The following is a 19,010-nucleotide window of genomic DNA, read 5'->3' as shown; positions in this document are numbered from 1 at the left end:
GATACATAGAGAAACAGTGGAATCTCTGGTGATTATAGAATAGATATACTTTAGATTAAGTTTTGTTGACGGAGAGACAGAAAAGAAGTACTCTTGACTTTCCTTCTCTTTTGTCTTTTTCTGCTGGGCAGTTATAACTGCTAACATTGATTACATGGAGAATTTTCTTTTGTAGTCTTTAGTCAATCTTGTATTTCGTGGTGAAGACTAAAATAATCAGGAATGGAAATCTTGAACTTTGAACTTATTTCCTTTTCAATGAGCATTGGACTGGAAATGAGAGCACTTTCTCTTCCGCTATCACCTGCAGCCATTTCTCAACCAGATTCAAGGTAGGTGTAAACTCAAGCCTTTTACTTACCCCCAGGAGAATATCCTAGTAGGCAGATATAATATATAAAATGTTTAGAATTTAAACAAAAGAAAGGTGCTATTGAAGTAAATGACATTTTTAATGTCAGTGACAACCTGCACATTTAAAATTTTCTTTTGTTTATATATTGCTAGATTTTGTTTTCTCCTCCTTATTTAGTAAATGTTCTGTTGGTGCTTGCATCTCACCTGAACGATATGAACTGAAATGTTTCATCTTGTAGATACATGTCTTTTTACTTGGATGTTTTCCAGCTGCTAGAATTGACTAGTGCTTTTCTTTTTCAGCCAAAGAGCTACCCCTGCTTGTCTGTTGAACCCTGTCGTTTGAACCCTTGTAACGCTATCATCTTCCAGATTTATGTCTCATTTTCTGACAAAGGAAGATATAATAATAATGCTTTAGGTTTGCTTTTCATTAAAATTATCCTGTGTTCCATCTAATTTTTCATAAATAAGGGTAAATGAATACCACTGCTTGCAAACCGAAATTATCTTCATAATAATAGATAAAATGCACACTTGAGCAGAATGGTGCAGAAGTATTTGCACTTAGGTAGGACAGGTGCTTATGTGTTTCTTCAATAGTTTTATGTAATGCTGGTTGCAAAGATGACAGAATATGCAAAGCTCAGTGTTTTGCCTCAGAGATGTTCTTTAGTTATTAAGCCGTTACAGAAGTTTCATAGCCATTTAATTCTGCTGAGCTCCATAAACGTTGTGTCCCCTGCCCCCCATCATTTGTGGCAGCAGCATGGCTAGACAGGGGAGAAAGAAGGGCAGGGAGTACTTTATTGTTAGCCGTCTCGAATTTCTTGTTCTAAGTTTAATTTGCAAATTTTTGCTCCCTAACGAGTGGTTGAGAAATTTTTTGTGTATTGTTTTTATAGCAACATGAAGAATTCCTTTTGTAACGGACCAATGGTAGTACCTAAGGTAGAGCAGAATTCAAAAAAGTATGTTCTGTACCAATAATACTTTATTGAGCTATGATTTACATAGAGTAAAATGCATACTCTTAAGTGTATAACATAGCGAATTTTAACAAATACATACACCTGTGTAATCATCACCCAGATAAAGATATAGAACACTTCAGAAAGTGCTCTCCATTGATGGAGAGTTCCAAAAAACTATTTTTATAAAATGGATGGAAATAGTTTAAGTGAGAAATTTAATAATCAACTGTATACAGTTTCTTTAGGTAACTGGGCAGAAGTGAAGTCAGTCTTTTCTCCTGCTATTTTCTCTACTACAAAGGTGAATTTTGCTGATCATTAGTTTTATTCTAATATAGTGTTTGAATTTCCTAAAATATAATACATATTTGCAAATGAAGAAACCCAGATATAAGGCAATCCTCCATTGTCTCAATAAGAAAAAAAGTGTTTTGATGAACTTCAATATAGAAACTTTCAGGGGTGTAGCTGAAATAGTTAAATATCTAATTTAAATATTAATTGTAAGACTTAAGCATAAGACCTGACACAATAAACTGCATTGAAGAAAACATAGGTACTAAACTTATGGACCTTGGGTTCAAAGAGCATTTTATGAATTTGACTCCAAAGGCAATGGAAGTAAAAACTAAAATAAACGAATGGGATTATATGAAACTGAAAAGCTTCTGCACAGCAAAAGAAACTATTGACAAAATAATGAGGCAACCAACTGAATGGGAGAAGATTTTTGCAAACAGTGCCTCTGATAAGGGTCTAATATCCAAAATATACAAGGAACTCATGAAACTCAGCAACAAAAAAACAAACAACCCAATTGAAAGATGGACAGAGGACCTGAGGAGACATTTCTCCAAAGAGGATATACAAATGGCAAACAGACATATGAAAAAATGCTCAACATCGCTAATCATCAGAGAAATGCAAATAAAAACCACAATGAGATATCACCTCACCCCAGTCAGAATGGCTTTCATCAACAAAACAAATAGTAACAAGTGTTGGAGAGGCTGTGGAGAAAAAGGAACTCTCATACACTGTTGGTGGGAATGCAGACTGGTGCAGCCGTTATGGAAGGCAGTGTGGAGGTTTCTCAAGAAATTACGAATAGAATTACCATATGACCCAGCAATCGCTCTCCTGGGTATCTACCCAAAAAATCTGAAAGCATTTCTCTATAGAGACACGTGTACTCCAATGTTCATTGCAGCTTTGTTTATGGTGGCCAAGACATGGAAACAACCAAAATGTCCTTCAATAGATGAATGGGTAAAGAAGTTGTGGTATATATACACAATGGAATACTATTCGGCGTTAAGGAAAGATGATATAGGAGCATTTGTGACAACATGGATGGATCTTGAGAGCATAATGCTAAGTGAAATAAGTCAGACAAACAAAGCAGAGAACCCTATGATTTCACTGATATGTGGTATATAAACCAAAAAGAACAAGACAAACAGATGAGAAAGAAAAATTCATAGACACAGACAATAATTTAGTGGTTACCAGAGGGTAAGGGGGTGGGGAGTGGGTGATGAGGGTAAAGGGGATCAAATATATGGTGATGGAAGGAGAACTGACTCTGGGTGGTGAACACACAATGGGATTTATAGACGATATAATACAGAATTGTACACCTGAAATCTATGTAAATTTACTAACAATTGTCACCCCAATAAATTTAATAAAAAAAATATTAATTGTACATACCTGTTTTAAAAATCTGTTCTTTAACTTTATTTTGAGGTTATTTTAGATTTACATGGAGTTTAAAGAAATAATAGCGCGATCTCATATGTTCTTCAGTCACTTACTCCAATGGTAACTGCATGTGCATATTTTAATTTGCCTACCTCCCAACCCCCCATCGACAACCATCAACTTATTCTCTTGTTTATTCATTTTGTTTTGTTTAGATTCCACATATTAGTGAAATCGTATGGGATTTGTCTTTATCTGACTGATTTCACTTAGCATGATACCCTCTAGGTCCATCCATGTTGTCGCAAATGCCAATCAACGTTTTAGCTTTTTTACGACCGAGTAGTATTCCATTGTACATATATACCACATCTTACCCATTCATCCATCTATGGACACTTAGGTTGTTTCCATATTTTGGCTTTTGTAAGTAATGCTGCAACGAATATAGGGGTGTATATATCTGTGGATACATACCCCAAAGTGGAATTGCTAAGATGTGTGGTAGTTCTAGATTCAATTTTTTGAGGAATCTCCATACTGTTTTCCATAGTGGCTATACCAATTTACGTTTCCACAAACAGTGTATGAGGGTTCCCTTTCCTCCACATCCTCTCCAGCGCTTGTTATTTGTTGATTTTTTTGATGATAGCCATTCTGGTAAGTGTGAGGCGGTAATATCTCACTTTGGTTTTGATTTGCATTTCCCTGATGATTAGTGATGTTGAGCATCTTTTCATATGTCTGTTGGCCATCTGTATGTCCTCTTTGAGGGGAGAAATGTCTATTCAGGTCCTGTGCCCATTTTTAAATTGGATTTTTTTTTTGGTGTTAAGTGTATGTATTTTGGATACGTATTATCCCCTTATTGGATGTATCACTTGCGAATATCTTCTCTGATTCAGTAGGTTGTCCTTTCATTTTGTTGATGGTGTCCTTTGCTGTGCAAATCCTTTTTAGTTTCATGTAATTCATTTGGATATTTTTTGTTACCCTTGTCCGAAGAGACATAGCCAAGAAGATTTTGCTAAGAGCCATGTCAAAGAGTTTACATGTCAAAAGGGTTTACTGCCCATGTTTTCTTCTAGGACTTTTGCGGTTTCAAGTCTTACATTGAAGCCTTTAATCCTTGGCTTTTATTAAGCCAAAAAAACCTTGGAGGTTTTTTTTTTTTTTTTTTCCTGGTATATGCTGTAAGAAAGTGGTCAAATTTCTTTTTTTTTTTCATGTAGCTGTCCAGTTTTCCCAACACCCCTTATGGAAGAGACTGTCTTTACCCCACTGTGTGTATATATCCTTGCTTCCTTGGTTATAGGTTAATTGACCATATAAGCTAGGATTTATTTCTGGGCTCTGTGTTCTATTCCATTGATCTATATATCTGGTTTTTGCCTATACCATACTGTTTTGTTTATTGTAACTTTGTAGTATAGTTTGAAATCTGGGTATACATTTTAATGAAATAGATTTATTCAAACTCGCCGATTTTCACAGATACCATCAGTGTCTTTAATGTTTGCTAAAACCATGTTTAAAGTTATTGACCACAGTTTTTCAGTTATTCACTTCCTTACAAGTTGTCTGAGATAGATCACTTTAAAAATCTGTAAATGTTATTTATCCTCACTAGAAATTTTATTCAAAGCCACAAGAATCCGTTTATGTAATGTTAGGAGAGTTGCCATCATTTTAATGCTATTTGTGATCTTCCTAAAATTCCAAGTCTTTTATTGCCTTGATTTCTACATGATCTTCAAAGGCCCTTTTTCAGTGGCAGTTGCCTCTTGTAATTGTGAGATCACACTCCAGAAATAAGTCTGAAATCTGCATTTAAAACTATATTGTAGTCCCTTTTAAAATTTGTTTGGTGTCAAAACCTTGACAAAGCCTCCAACGCTTGTGTTGTCTGATGTCTTCCAGGCTTCAGTGTTTTTGCCCGGTGAGGAGAACTTGACTATCTCTCCCCTTTCACAGACTCTGATTGGACAGATGCCCCCGGGAGTTGGATCCCACTGACGCAGTCTTTCCTTTGAAATCCTACACGCCATTCTCCTGGGCATGACGACACACCTGGATTTTTTTACTTCCGGGTTTTTGGACAGGCTTGCCTCTTCCTCTTCCCTCCCTTCCTCTCCCTTTCTTCCTCCTTCCCTCTGTCCCTCCCCTGTTGGTATTTAGTATAAAATTATTGTGCTTATCTCAAAAGTAAGGATTTAATTGTAAATCAATTCCTTCTTTTTGAAGAATGATTTTGATGCATATATGGTAAGACAGCTGCAGCCATTGTATACATTGTGTCTCAGAGTTAGTGTCATTGAGTTTCTCTTATGTGGAAAAATTATTTGGCATTTTTATTTAGTTCACTGTGTTTTCTTTTCTCCTGCTTTAATTTATATTTACCTTTTTACTAGTTTATTGATGGCCATGCCTCATCTTGTTTTAATTGTTAGTGCTGGGCTAAGCGTTTAGTAATGTGTACAGGGCCACAGATAATTGACTTGCTTTACATCTATATACCTTTTTAGTTCATGGATTTAAAACACAGAAAAAGGAGAGAGGCTTGTGCTACTATGTCCTTGTTGTCTTTGAATTCGAGTATAAAATGTGAAAACACTGCTCATTATAAATTCCCAACTGTAATTTAATATGTTACACTGAAATTAGTTTTTAAAGTAGCATGACCTGTATTGCTGCATTGTAGAAACTAATCACTTTATCTTTTTCTTTGTAATATTTCCTTAAAAAGAAAACTGTGCAGACATCATCTGAATGATTTAGAGTGATGTGGAACAGCTTGGACAGGCTGGATGCACTGTTGAAAACCTCCTTTGTCATCGCCAGCTAGAATGGCATCTGTTTGAACTGGCCTTTTTCTTGTTTGCCTGGGGTGAGCAAAGAGTGATGATTTAGTAGAGCTGTTTGCTGCTTCCTAGCAGTTGTAGGAAGCTAGACTTTTTGGCTCTCCGTGTATGAGGCGGCACGTGGATTGTTAGGAGTTCTTAACCATCTAGTTTTACCTCTAAGGCAACTGGAGTGATTTTTAGAGAGGAGGTTTTTTCCTTCTCTTTCTTCACTGGCCGCTCCTCCTCCCTACCTACCAATCTTTCCTCTCTTCCCTTTTCATCTCCTCTCCTCCTTTCTCTGGATTATTAAAGGAGATTGAATTAGGAAATGTGGCTACTTGGTTTTTATTGATTGGTACTCTTTATTAAGAAGGAAGTACCTTTGTAATCTAGACTTTTTTTAGCTTTATGACCCATTCCTAACCTAGAGAAATTTGGGACCACAAGACTGGAAGGGCTTGGCTTAGGCATGCACAGTACTGACTGTTGCTTGTCCTTATGATGCTTCTTTGTTTTTCTTGTGCCTTAGTTTCTTCCTCTGTTGGACAAAAAGAATTGTTGAGGAACATTGATAGTGACAGCATTTTATATTGGCTCTTTTAGATTAAGGTATTGGCCTGGGTGTGTTTTCCTGCGTGGTGAGAGATCGTAGTGTTGTATGGATGTCAGGAAAATATTACAAATGAAATGTCTCTAGAATTCTCAGAAATTAGGAATGCTATTTTAATTCCCCAAGGTGAATTAGCTGGATGGTTAATTCTTTATTTAAAAATTAATGTCTTTCAAAACTGGAAAATTTGTTATTTTGGAAGAAAATATATGATTAAAACAATCATTTCTCCCATCAAGCAAAGATTTAAAAGTGATAATACTCAATGTTGGTGAACGTGTATTGAAACAAGTGCTTTCATATGCTTTTAATGAGAGTGTAAGTTGGTAGAACTTATCTGGGAAGTAATTTGGCAATATTTGTCAAAATCAAACTTTTTAATCTAGTAATTCTTCTCAAAATCAGTTTTAAAGAAAGTTATTTAAATATGACCAAAGATTTATGTCCGGAAAATGCTCATTATAGCAATATTTATAGTAGGAAAAAATCTGGGAAAAAGATTGAACATCCAATAGTAAGAGACTGACTAAATTGTAGTATTAGTATTAATGGACTATTATAGAGCAACAGAAATGTTTTTGAAGAATATTAAATGGCATGAGAAATACTAAATGTAAATATGTATAAACTAAAAAAAGAAATTACATATTTTTATTATACATTTCTTTGTGATACATGTCATATATATATGAAAAAATATGTAAGATGTCTGTCATAAAGCATAATAAAATGCTCATCTGTGAACATACAACAAAATTTTACCAATACTGTTAAATATAATAAATTCTTAATTTATCCATGAAACAAAGAATTATTTCAGAATATTGACAATTCTTATTTTTGGGGATAGGATTATCAGTGCTCATTGGTTTTTGCTTAAATGCTTCTGTTCTTTTTCTAAATTCTGTGTAAGGGACATGCATTTTCAAAACCAGAAGATATCATTAAACGTTTTTTATTAAAAGAAGAAAAAAAAATTAAGCTGGTTTCTTTCCAACTCCATCTCATTGGAAAGAAACTTCTTAAAATGCCTGCCACCTGTCTGATTGACAAATCATGGCCAGGTACACAGGGTAGCATTACCTACTAGTGCTAAGTAATACAGTGTGACAGAGCTCGAGAGATGACAGGCTGACAGCTACAGAAATTCTGGATGTCCTGTCTTCTAGGTGGTGTTTGAATGACCTTTAAATCTACTTAGATTTTTCATGGTTTAGCCTTCAAGAGAGAATTCATTTATTCATTTAACAATTGAATAACTGGGTGCCTAGTAAATATCAAACAAGAGTGACCTAGAGGGTCTTTGCTCTTATGACACTTACCTTCTGGTGGCGAAAGATAGTCCACAAGCACACAGGTGGGAGGTGAGCTATGAAAGATTGATGTGTGGGAAAGAAAACAGGAAGAGGGTGGTCAGGTGAAGCCTTCTGGGGAGGTTTGAATCGGATGTAGTGACAAGAAACACCAGTCTCACAGAGATTTTAGGGCAGAGGGAACAGCACTGGCAATAGCTTCTACAGCACATTCTAGAACAGAAGTAAAAAGGCCATTGTGGTTGGAATGTGGTAATTGAGAAAAGCAAAATGGTAAGGAATGAAGAGGGGAGGTAAGCAGAGCCAGATCATGAGGAGATTTCAAGACTGGTGAGAAGTTTGAATTTTATAGTAAATGCAGTAGGAAATTATTGGATGGGGTTAAGCAAGAAAATAGCATGATCTACCTTGTTTTTAAAGGTTACTCTGGCTGCTATGAGTCAAATCATTGTAAAGGGTCAAGAGTGGGAATGGGGAGACCAGTAAAGTCATTTACAGCAGGCCAGGTGAGAGTTAATGGTGGCCAGAGTAGAAGCATTGACAAAGGAGTGAAGTATAGATGGATTTGAGGTCTGTTCGGAAATAGAGCCAATGGCTCTGGCTGAGTATTGTGTATGAGAGACTTCTGGAAAGATGGGAGTCAGAGTTGGTTCCTGGGATTTTGACTTGTGCGAGTGTGAAGAAGATGTTGCCATTTACAAAGGTGGACAAAAATGGGTCAGACACATTTGAGGGGAATATCGAGAGTTCTACTATGAAATTGAGGCTGAGTTTCATGTTGAGATGAATAGGCAGTTAGATATATGACTTTGGAGCAAGGTGAAGAGGTTTGGGGTGAGGGTGAAGATTCGTGAGTCTTTAGTGTATAGATAAAAGTATTTAAAGCCGCGGGACTGCATGAGGTAACAAAGTGAGAAGTGGAGTAAATGAGGACGGAGTCCTGGGACCTCCAGATAGAGGTCTCCATCGTGGAGGAGTCAGCAAATGTGTCTACAAGCTAGTCGTTAGGTGGAAGGAAAACTGGAGGGTAGTGGCACATTGGATCTAGGATCTGAGTGACAAGAAGGCAGGAGTAGAGAGAGTTTCAAGAAGGAGGGATCTGGTCAAATGCTGCTGAGAGAGGGAGTAAGTTGAGATCAGAGCCATAACGCTGTGCGCTAGTTTCCTGAGGCTGCTGTAACAAATTATCACAAAGTTGATGGCTTAAAACAATAGAAATTTATTCTCTTGAAGTTTTGGAAGCTAGAATTCCAAAATCTGGCAGTGCTGACTTCCCTCCAGAGGGTTCTAGGCATCCATCCCTTGCCCCTCCTAGCTTCTGGTAGCTGCCTCAGCATTCCTAGGTTTGGGGCCGTTTTCCTCCAGTCTTCACATTCCCTTTTCTGTGTGTCTCTCACTTCCTTTTCCCTCTCAAAAAAACACTTGGAATGTCACTTAGTGCCTACCTGAATAATACAACAGGGTGAACTCCAAACCCTTAATTAATCTGCAAAGACCTTTTTTTCCAAGTAAGATAAATTCCAGGGATTAGGCTTTGATATCTTTGGGTGCTCATTATTCAGCCTACTAAACCTTGGTTTTAGAAACATGATAGCCATTCAAGATCTCAAGAAGAGCAGTTTCTTTGGAGCAATGGGAACACAAGAGAATCATGTTTAGCTTTCATGTTTGCTGCCCAGTAGAGAACTGCTGTCTGTCCAGGGACTGTGCCTGTTGGTCACACGGCTTTCCTTGGGCAGTTAGTGCTATATGCCATGGCTAGCTTTACGTTTTACATGTTGAACATGAGAAAGGGACAGAGGTCTCAAAGCCTCTGCTGGTTTTTTCAAGTTCACTGTTGTTGACCTTTGTGATCCACATTGGTATTACCAGTGGCCATTATTTTATAGCCGAAATCTGGTTTATTCAGATTTCAGACGTCTGTTTTGATTAATTATAAAGCTGTATTGTTTCATTTATAACCCGTATGATACCATGTTACTGAAAAATTCCTAAGCAGAGTGGAATGGATGTCACTCAGGTAATATATAGGTATAGCGGGTATTTTAAATACATAAAACTATCTGAGGAGAGATAAGGGGATGCAGAGAAAAATGCTGTCTTTTTTTTCTTAACCAGTTTTGTGAAATACAGATTGTCAATGAGAAAACACCCAGTCTGAGAGAAAGTTTACAAGAGTTTATTTGAGCCTAACTGACGACAGTTGCCGGGAAGCAAGATCTCAACGGATTGAGAAAATGCTCCACAAAATGCCAATTTGCAGCTGATTTTATACATAGAATCAAAGGAGGAAGGTTACATGAAATCCATTGGTGGTAGATTAAGGGGGTGGGAGAAAGCAAAGCAGGGAAATGTCTGGGATTGGATAAAAGTGAATTGGAGAAACAGGTACTTCTTTTACATAGCTGGGTGCAGGACAGTTAATGGTTCACACAGAGATGTTAATCCTGGGACAAAAATAATCCAGGGATTCTGTAGTTTCCTTCTCTGGTCTGGAATAAGGGATTACTGATATTCTAAGGATGTTATTTTAGGTGGAAAAAGACAATAGGCTCACTAAGGTAAAGATTGCTCTTATCAAAGAAGCTTCAGGCTAAAGATGTGACTTCCTGCCATGGCCCACCTTAGTTGGGAATTTTTTTGTTCACGCCACCCTGTGTGGCTATTTTCAGTTTCCTGAGCTTGTTAGGTTAAACCTGTGGCCCCTTTTCCATCCACAAGATGTTAAAACTAGCACACACTTGGTGCTGAGCTGCCCTCACTTGTTCTCTGCAGGCGGTCCATGATTCTTGCTGGGCAGGGGGAAGCAGCAGAGGTGATAATCAAGTTACCTCTGGCTCTAATGGCCCTGCTGGACAAGAGAGAGCAACCATATCTGGAAGAGAGGCCTGCTTCCCTCAGGGTGGGCGTGGGGATGGTTCTAGTCGCAGAGGAATTCTTTTATGCCCAGATCTTCTGTGAGTTGGAACTGAAATGACTGGCAGCCTTGGATTGCTCCCCACTATGTGTATATGTGCTTGGAGGGGAGCAAGGGCTTGTTCTTCCTCCGCATGAAAGGCTTTCCTTTCTCAGGGAGCTGACTTGATTACCACAGATGAAATCTTTAGTTGTGGGACCATTCTCCCAAACTACTATAGTGTCTGTGCCGGACGCTGATGCCCTGCTTTGACATAGTGAAAAGAACACAGGCTTGGGGGCGGCCGCTTAGCTCAGTTGGTTAGAGCGCGGTGCTCTTAACAAGGTTGCCGGTTCGATCCCTACTTGGGCCATTGTGAGCTGCGCCCTTCACAACTAGGGTGAAACAACTACTTGACTCGGAGCTGATGGGTCCTGGAAAAACACACTAAATAAATAAAAGTTAAAAACAAAAAAAGAACACAGGCTTTAGAGGTAGGCAGACCAGGTTCATCCATTTTCTTGTTCTGTAGCTTTTGGCAAGTTATATTCCCTGTTGGAACCTCTGTTTTCTCATTTGGTAACATGGGTTGAAAGCATCTGGTATTATGCTTACCACATAATAAACCTGTATAAAATGTTAGACTCCACTATTAATATATCTCTTCATCCATTCATTCATTTTTATGCATTTATTGAAACTCAAATTTACTTAACTGTCTTTGGTATCTTCATTTTAAGCAGAATCCCAAAGAAAGATTCACCTGTTAACATAGCATCTTTTTTGGGAAAGAGAAATAATGACCATCCCCTCACTCCCAAATTTTGTCTCCCTATGACAACTACTAACTGTTAGATCTTGGGTTCCAGTACTTGTGCCCCCCCCCCCCCGTCTGTTCCCCCCTCCCCCATTCAAGTCATTGTTTCTCAGTCTAGTTGTGTAGGACACAGCTCCCCGGCCCAGGCTGGTGTTATGAGCCTTGGTCCCCCCTCCCCACCAGCTGAGTCAGTGGAGCACCGGTAGGCCTCTCACGGAAAGTTGGCTAGTTTTTTTGTTACCGGAGAGTGGGCCTTTCTTGGTGCTATGTCCAGGTTCTTGGCGTCTCAAGCAAAGAACTGAACGAGATACTGAGGTAAAGTAGTGAAAAAGCAGTTCATTAGCAGAAAAAGTACACTTCAAAGAGGTAGAAGCGGGCCCAAGCTGAAAGCAGTGTCTCAAGGGCCATTATTAGAAGAGAAAGGACACTCCGAAGGGATTGGAGGGGGGCCTGAGCAGAAGAATGGGCTCAAAAGGCTCAAAGGTGCTGACTTGGAGTTTTTATCCCTTTTTTTTTCTCTAGAATGGGCTGTTCCTTTCTGGGCATGGGACCACTTGATTGGCACCTGTGATTGACAAGAGGCTATTACCTCATCTCTTCAGGCTGCATATTCCTTCCCAGAATTCAGTCTGTTATAATGATATTAATGAGCTTCCGGGCATCTGCATGATGTTATAATGATGGTATAATGAGGCCCAGGTGAAATGAAGGTCATTGTGGCCTTTACTGCGCAGGTGTGACTGGTTTAATCTAAGTGGGTATTTTGTACCTATTTGTTTCCTCATAGGGGTACATAATTATAGGGAAAAGGGGAAGTTTTGGGCAGAAAGGGGAGGTCTTTTGGGCGGTTGCATTCTGAGGGTTGTGTTGGACGGGTAGGAATGCAGAAACCCAATGTCTGTCTTTAACTGCCTGCCTTGTTTTCCCGCTGAGAGGCATGATCCCCATAAAATCTCTATGGGAAGTTGAGGGACCAGGAGGTCTTTTCTTCTGTATCTGCCTCCTGCTGGGCAGGGGCGTAGGGCTGTCACTACCTATTGGGGATTCATGGAACTCGCGCCCTATCTGATCTCAGAGGAGAGGAAGGGGTCTCAGGATCCACCTAGAAGACCGTTGGCTTCTTTAGTTGGTAGACTGGTAATCTTGCTGGGGTATCCTCTGTATCCCCAAGGCCCCTGAATGAGGAAGAAAATAGATTTTAATTAATAAATTTCTTAAAGAGCAGAGCTTGAAGCTATTCATGCGATGTGGCTATGTGATAGAAAATCCATCAGCTCTATAGGGCCTGTGGCCACCTAACTGGTTATTCAGGTGACATTACTTGTCCAGGAGTTAGCCCAGAATGGGTTGGGAAGAACATTAGACTTCAATGATTACAATCAAGTATAAATCACAAGTCTTAGGATAATTATCTAAAGCAGGGGGTAGAAGCTAAAAAACTGGGAAAAAGGAAACTTTAAGGAGAAGGAAATTTAAAATTTCTGTAGGAAAGGAACAAAGGGAAATAAAGAGTGTTGGGGGGCTATTCATTGGCCCATTATCAGTTCCATGTGTAGGAGCAGCTCTGGGCAAAGACAAAGATATAGGGAGGGGAGTTGCTGAGGATTGAGGCTGTAAATTGGCCCGCTCAACCAACACGAGTATTCTGGGAGGAAGGCTGTAGGAATGCGTCCACGTGGGAGAGAATCAGGAAGGGAAATGGGCAATGAGAAGAACCTAACAAGCAAGTTATTATTCGTTCCCGCCATGTTGTGCGTGGGCTGCTGGGTGGTGCCGGGTGCCATGCCGTGTTGTGAACAGAGGACGGCAGAATGGCCTTTGGACTTAGCTCATTACCCAGGTCACACATTAGGCTGGTGCAAAAGTCACTGCGGGTTTGGCAATTATTTTTAACCTTTTAAACCGCAGTGACTTTTGCACCAACCTAATACTTCCTCTGCAGTTCTCCAAGTGTGTGACATGGGGCAAGCTGCTCACCTGTCAAATGGGGATGAGATGTGTGCACGTCCTTGATTTCCTAGGACCTCTCAATTGAAGACCTCTGGGAGGAGGTGGTGGGAACTTTTCCTCACTAGATTATACATTGCTTGTAGCCAACTATGTGTGTTTCCTGGTTGTAGAAATGTTAATGTGATGTTTTTAAAAATGCATTTTAGAAGCAAAGCAATACAATAATAGCCATCTCAGGGATGTTGAGAAGATTATTAAGATAATGTATGTTAAGTGCCCATCCAAGTTATTATTCAGTGAATTGTAGCTATTATTAACAGATGAAAGGACATGAAAAATAATTTGATTGGGAACCTCTGAAGAAAGAATTTTAAATAACAAGGTCATAGTGTGACCAGGATCTGAAAATAGGACTAGAATGAGGGGAGAGAAGACAAGATAAAAGTTCAAGCAATGTTACGGAAATAAATGAGCATGTACTAATATATGAGGAGAAAGTTTTACTTCTTTACAGAGTTTTCGTTGTTTGTAGCGATAGCTTTGTGGTACATGTTCCCTGTGAACAGTGGGAATGTGGGAATCACTTGGGATAAATGGACTCCTGTGTCATCTTCTTAAACTGCTAATCACAAAAAATAATGCATTGGATAACTCACAGATAACAAAATGTCATGTTTTATTTTTGTTTTGTTTGTTTTTGTTTTGTTGTGGGAGAGGGGTGGCTGGTTAGGGACTTATTAGTTTATTAGTTCAGTTGCCTGTCCAGGATATTCTTTGCCTGTGTTTCAAACATCTTTATGTTTTGATTAGAGTAATACTGAATTTTTAGCTCTTCTTTCTTTTTTTTCTTTTTTTTTGCCCCAGGTCCAGCAAGACTATGAACCTCTGTTCCAAATGCTTTGCTGGTAAGTGCAGAAAAAGGATTTTTAATTTACTTTCATTTTTCTTCTTTTGGTTGTTTTAAGACTGTCTAAATCATTTGGCCCTCCTTTGGGTTTATGCATGGGCCTTTGTTTCTTTGCTTGTGAGTGAAGGCAGTGTCTCCTCACCAAGACGCTTCCTATATTTGCCAGCACTGTGGAAACAGTCTTCTTCAGTGAAATGAAATCTTACGTGTACTTGCACCAGACAAACTTTCCTCAGTGTACAGTGCAATTGTAAAACTCGTATTGTAGTAGAGTAATAATGTTCATGTCTGATCTGGACTTGAATGATTAATGGTGAATGTTGCTTTACCAATGAGAAAACAAGAGAAAGAATATTTTCATGTTGGAGTCCGGAAGAAAATCATGCTGAGTTAGCCTTTCCTAATCCAATCCCTCATTGAAATCACCTGGGGAAAGTCATTTAATCTCTTTGGCCTTGGTGTTATCATAACGTGAAGGGGGTGGGCTTGAAGTTAGTCAGGGGCCCTTTACAGCCTTCTGATGCCGGTGGTTGACTCCCTGAACTATGACACCTTCATGAAGTTGAAGCCTTCATGGTGGTTTCTTTTTTTTTAAAGAACTTTATATTTGAATGATCTTATGTAGTTTTTATTAATTGAGATATGTTTAACATTCCTTCTTTATTACTTCATTTTTGTCAAAGATAAACAAAGCCAGACACTAGTTAAAATTGTAAGGACAGATTTTATTCAGTAATGTACTCCTACGGTAGGGAAGTGAGTCCAGTGTGAACTGAACTGAACTTCGATTTGTGCAGAGGGACTGGGCGTTTTAAAGGGAGGTTGAGGGAGAAGGCAAGCGTTGCCATCTTGGTTCAGTAGAGTCAGGGAAGTGAAAAATGATGAAGGGTCGGCCACTTTAAATGGTGATCAGGCCTCCGTGTCTCTTAGCTGACAACCCTGCAAGTTAGGATTCTATCCTCCTACAGAGACTGAGGCCCTGTGCTTCCCGCCCATCACATTTGAAAGGAATGGCTTTCATATCCTTGAGAAAAACGCTCCTGAGTTGTAGGAGATACATATCATCTCAAAGGGACAGAGGCAGGATTCACAGTTGTAAACTCTTTTTAGTAAAATCCTCTACGGTAGGGTGCTCAGGGCCAATAGTCAGGTGTTGGCTGTAACAAACCTAAATTCTTTCGGCAGTTTCAAGCTTTCCTAGGCAGGCACTTGAAGACGGGCTAGCATCAACCTAGGGAAGGAGCCTTGAGCTGTTAGAAACTGTTAGTGATTGTCTAAATCTGAATGTTGGGGGAGAGGAGGAGATGAAATCATTTGTATCAAGAGTCTAGTTTTTATAAGCCAAGGTTGAGGCCTCGTTGAGAGGAGGGCTCAGAGGACCGGGCTAGAGTTTGGTCAAGTGGAGAATTGGTCAGTGTGGGGACAGAGCCCCAGAGAGCAGTTTCCAGGCTTTCGGTCTCACATGGAGGGGTGCTGGCTCAGGTAGTAGATGGCCGTCAGCTGTAACCAGTGAGCCATTGGCCACTAATATAACTGCTGTGGCTACACTAGCAGAAAATGGGGGCTAGCAAGAAGATGGTGGCTGGCAAGTGCGGATTGCAGTTAGGACGGCGGGTTGCGGACAGTGTGGCTCCTGCTTTCTGTATCTCCAACCCAGCCGCCAGCGAGAATATAGTGGCATGACTCCCGTATCTATGGCTCTGTGGGGACAGAGCCAGGAATGCAGTTTCCAGGCTCTCAGCCTCACATAGAAAGGTGCTGGCTCGGGTAGTAAATGGCCATCCACTGTGATTGGCTGGCCATCAGCTGTAACCATTGAGCCGTTGGGCACTAATATAACTGCCATAGCTACGCTAGCAGGAAATGGGGGCTAGCGAGAAGATGGTGGCTGAGCTAGCAAGCAGAGCAGTGAGGGTTGCGGACAGTGTGGATCCAGCCTCCAGTGAGACTATATATAGTGCTGCCAGTGAGAATATAGTAGTATGACTCCCCCATCTATGGCTCCGTGGGTGTTCCTTTTTGGCCTCACCGTGTCCTGCGTTCTTGTGTGGGGAGCGGGAGCAGAGACCCTGCAGGCCGCCCAGCACGACAGTCAGTTTTCATCTTCTGTTTATTGTGCTGTTTGGGCAGGGAAATAATCATAGTGTAAGCTTTCTAGACCTTTACATTTCTGCCTACCCTAGGGGCTAGGTGGGTAGGGCTGGGATAGCTGGCAGTTTGTAGCTGTTAAAAGTTTAGAATTTGTTGAATACTTTAGGTCTTTAAAAGGAAAAAATATTGGTAAGGTTGGTTTTTATCCATCTTTTAGCAGTATCTCTGCCATGTTGAATGTGTTCTACTTTTCTTACTTTGCATATCTACAATTACAGGTATGAAGAAATGGTTCTTCACTGATGAGAGTTTAACTTCATAGTAAAGAGGAAAGTAGCAGTGAGACAAAATGTACATGAGATTGTGTGAGTGTCTCCACGTAGAGTTAGCTCCCCCTTGTAATTCAGTAACGTGTGGCTTTGGGAGAAGGCCAGGCATCTTTGAGTGAGGTGGCTCACATCCTGAAAGAACTCTCAGGTCCCTAACTAAATAACAGAGTTTAAAAAATTACCAATGAAGACGGTTCAGCCATAGTCTTTGCGTTTCTTTTAACTTGTAGTTTTATTTTCTGTGGTTATTTATTGTCTTCCTGGTGATCTGTGCCCATTTACTCTATACACAGCTTTGCCATTTTTGCTTTTAAAAATATAAAGATGATATTTTCAAGTGTGTAAAGAAAATACTGTTTCCTTCTTTCCTCTTTATCTCGAACCCCCACACTGCTGATTCCCCCACTTCATTGCAGCGGAATGAGCAGTAGCACCCTGCTTGCCGAAGCAAAAGCTGCTGTTCTTTTTGAAGTTCAAAAGAAAAAAGAGCATTGAACTTTAAAGATATATTTGTGGATTTTGTTCCTGTATGAAGATAGAGGATAGAAATACATTGCAGCTGAGGCATGAACTGTGTAAGAACATGCAAGTTATTTTGGCCGAAGCCACTGTCATTTTAAATACTCTTTTAGAGATTTTTTCCAAGATTCCTTTTCAAGAATAAACCTACGTGGTGAAAAAGTGAGTGTGTTATATAACTTGTTTACATAAAATTGAATGAAATGAGTAAAAGCGTGTTTAAAGTCTTGTTTAGAGAGTAGGTACTAGGTTAGGAGCTGTGGACGCTAAAGTTAACTCTGATAACAGTTTACCTCTGAGGAAATTTTCTGCCAAATGGTGAGCGCATTCCCAATAACTACCATCGCTTAAACAGTTTTCCTATTTTTTTTTTTTTTTTTTTAAATAAGAGATTCCTGGGCTGTTTGAGGTCTAGAGGAAGGGCAGGAAATGAGTATATGGAAAGTGAGAGTTACTAAAAAACCATTGAAAATATTAATTGCCGATAAATTATATTCCAAATGATAGTGTGTCTCAATACTGTCAGAAAGAGAAATGTCTGTGTCAGCCGTTTGTGTGTATGCGGAAGAGTGTCCAGCCTGTATGAATTTGCTATCCCAAAGGCTTGCAGCTCAGCTAAAATTTCTTTCTCCAAAATGGGAAGGTGTTATTTTTATTTTTATTTTTTGACAAACCCTCATCTTGAACCCTGGTTTGGCTTGGCTGAAATTTAAGACCATTTGGAGTCTTTCCCACAAATGTGTAATATGTTTCTTTCTTAGCCTTAAAGCGCATTTGACCTGAAGACCCTTATCATCCAGGTTTTGTAATGCCATGATCACTAGGACTTTTAAAAGAAGTTTTCTGGGGAAGCACCAAGAAATGATTGACTAATGTAATGATTTGAGGTACAATAGATTTAAAATGCTCTTCTGGATTCTCTTTAGTTGAGGTTATTATTTCATCTTAAACAAAAGAAAACAGGCAGGATTTACTTTTACCATGCTATATTGTTTTCCATTCCTGTGTTTGCTGTTTTTCTGCCTTCCCCAGCAAACCCCCTTTCATGTGTATTTTCCTTCCTCAAATCACAAGTCTGTACATTTGTTTGGAAATTTGGGTATCTCTCTCTTAAGAATAAGACTATTCTGTGAGCAAAAGCCAGAAACATCTGCAGTGTTTGGTGAGGATGCTTCTCATCTGAATCGATGTATTATTCTTCCCAGTCAAGAGTATTATTTTTATACTGTTTCCCCGAAAATAAGACCCAGCCAGACAATCAGCTCTAATGCGTCTTTTGGAGCAAAAATTAATATAAGATCTGGTATTATATTATGCCCAGTCTTATAGTAAAATAAGGAAGGGTCTTATATTAATTTTTGCTCCAAAAGATGCATTACAGCTGATTTTCCGGCTTGGTCTTATTTTTGGGGAAACATGGTATTATTGCTAAAGAAAGGATTTGCTTAACAGAAATACAGTTTATTTGAAGTTATAGAAAGAATGTCTAAACTATTGAAAATGATGGCATTTAAACACCCTTGAACATAGTATTCAATTGATCTTGCCACAGATCTTTCTGATTTTTAAAGCTAATTGAGGATCTTTTTTTTTTTTTTTTGGTCTAGTTTTGGCTTTTCTATCCCTTTGATAATATTCCACCTGTCATACTATCCTTTTCTTGCATTAAATGTTTTTATGTTGTTTGTATGACTTTACTA

General features: G+C 39.2%; 1 protein-coding gene across 2 annotated transcripts in view; it reads left to right on the top strand.

Annotated features, from left to right (window-relative positions):
* The window catches only part of ZFAND3 (zinc finger AN1-type containing 3), a 299,100-nt gene that overhangs the window by 85,546 nt on the left and 194,544 nt on the right, over nt 1-19,010 (top strand). For both annotated transcript variants that reach the window (XM_081044345.1, XM_081044346.1), the window contains exon 2: nt 14,329-14,369. In XM_081044345.1, coding sequence (XP_080900471.1) covers nt 14,329-14,369 — 41 coding nt within the window. The remainder of the gene's footprint in view (nt 1-14,328; nt 14,370-19,010) is intronic.

This window comes from Rhinolophus hipposideros (genome assembly GCF_964194185.1).
Source record: "Rhinolophus hipposideros genome assembly, chromosome: 3".
Classification (NCBI taxonomy): Eukaryota; Metazoa; Chordata; class Mammalia; order Chiroptera; family Rhinolophidae; genus Rhinolophus; species Rhinolophus hipposideros.
This window is presented reverse-complemented; position numbering and strand designations above follow the sequence as displayed.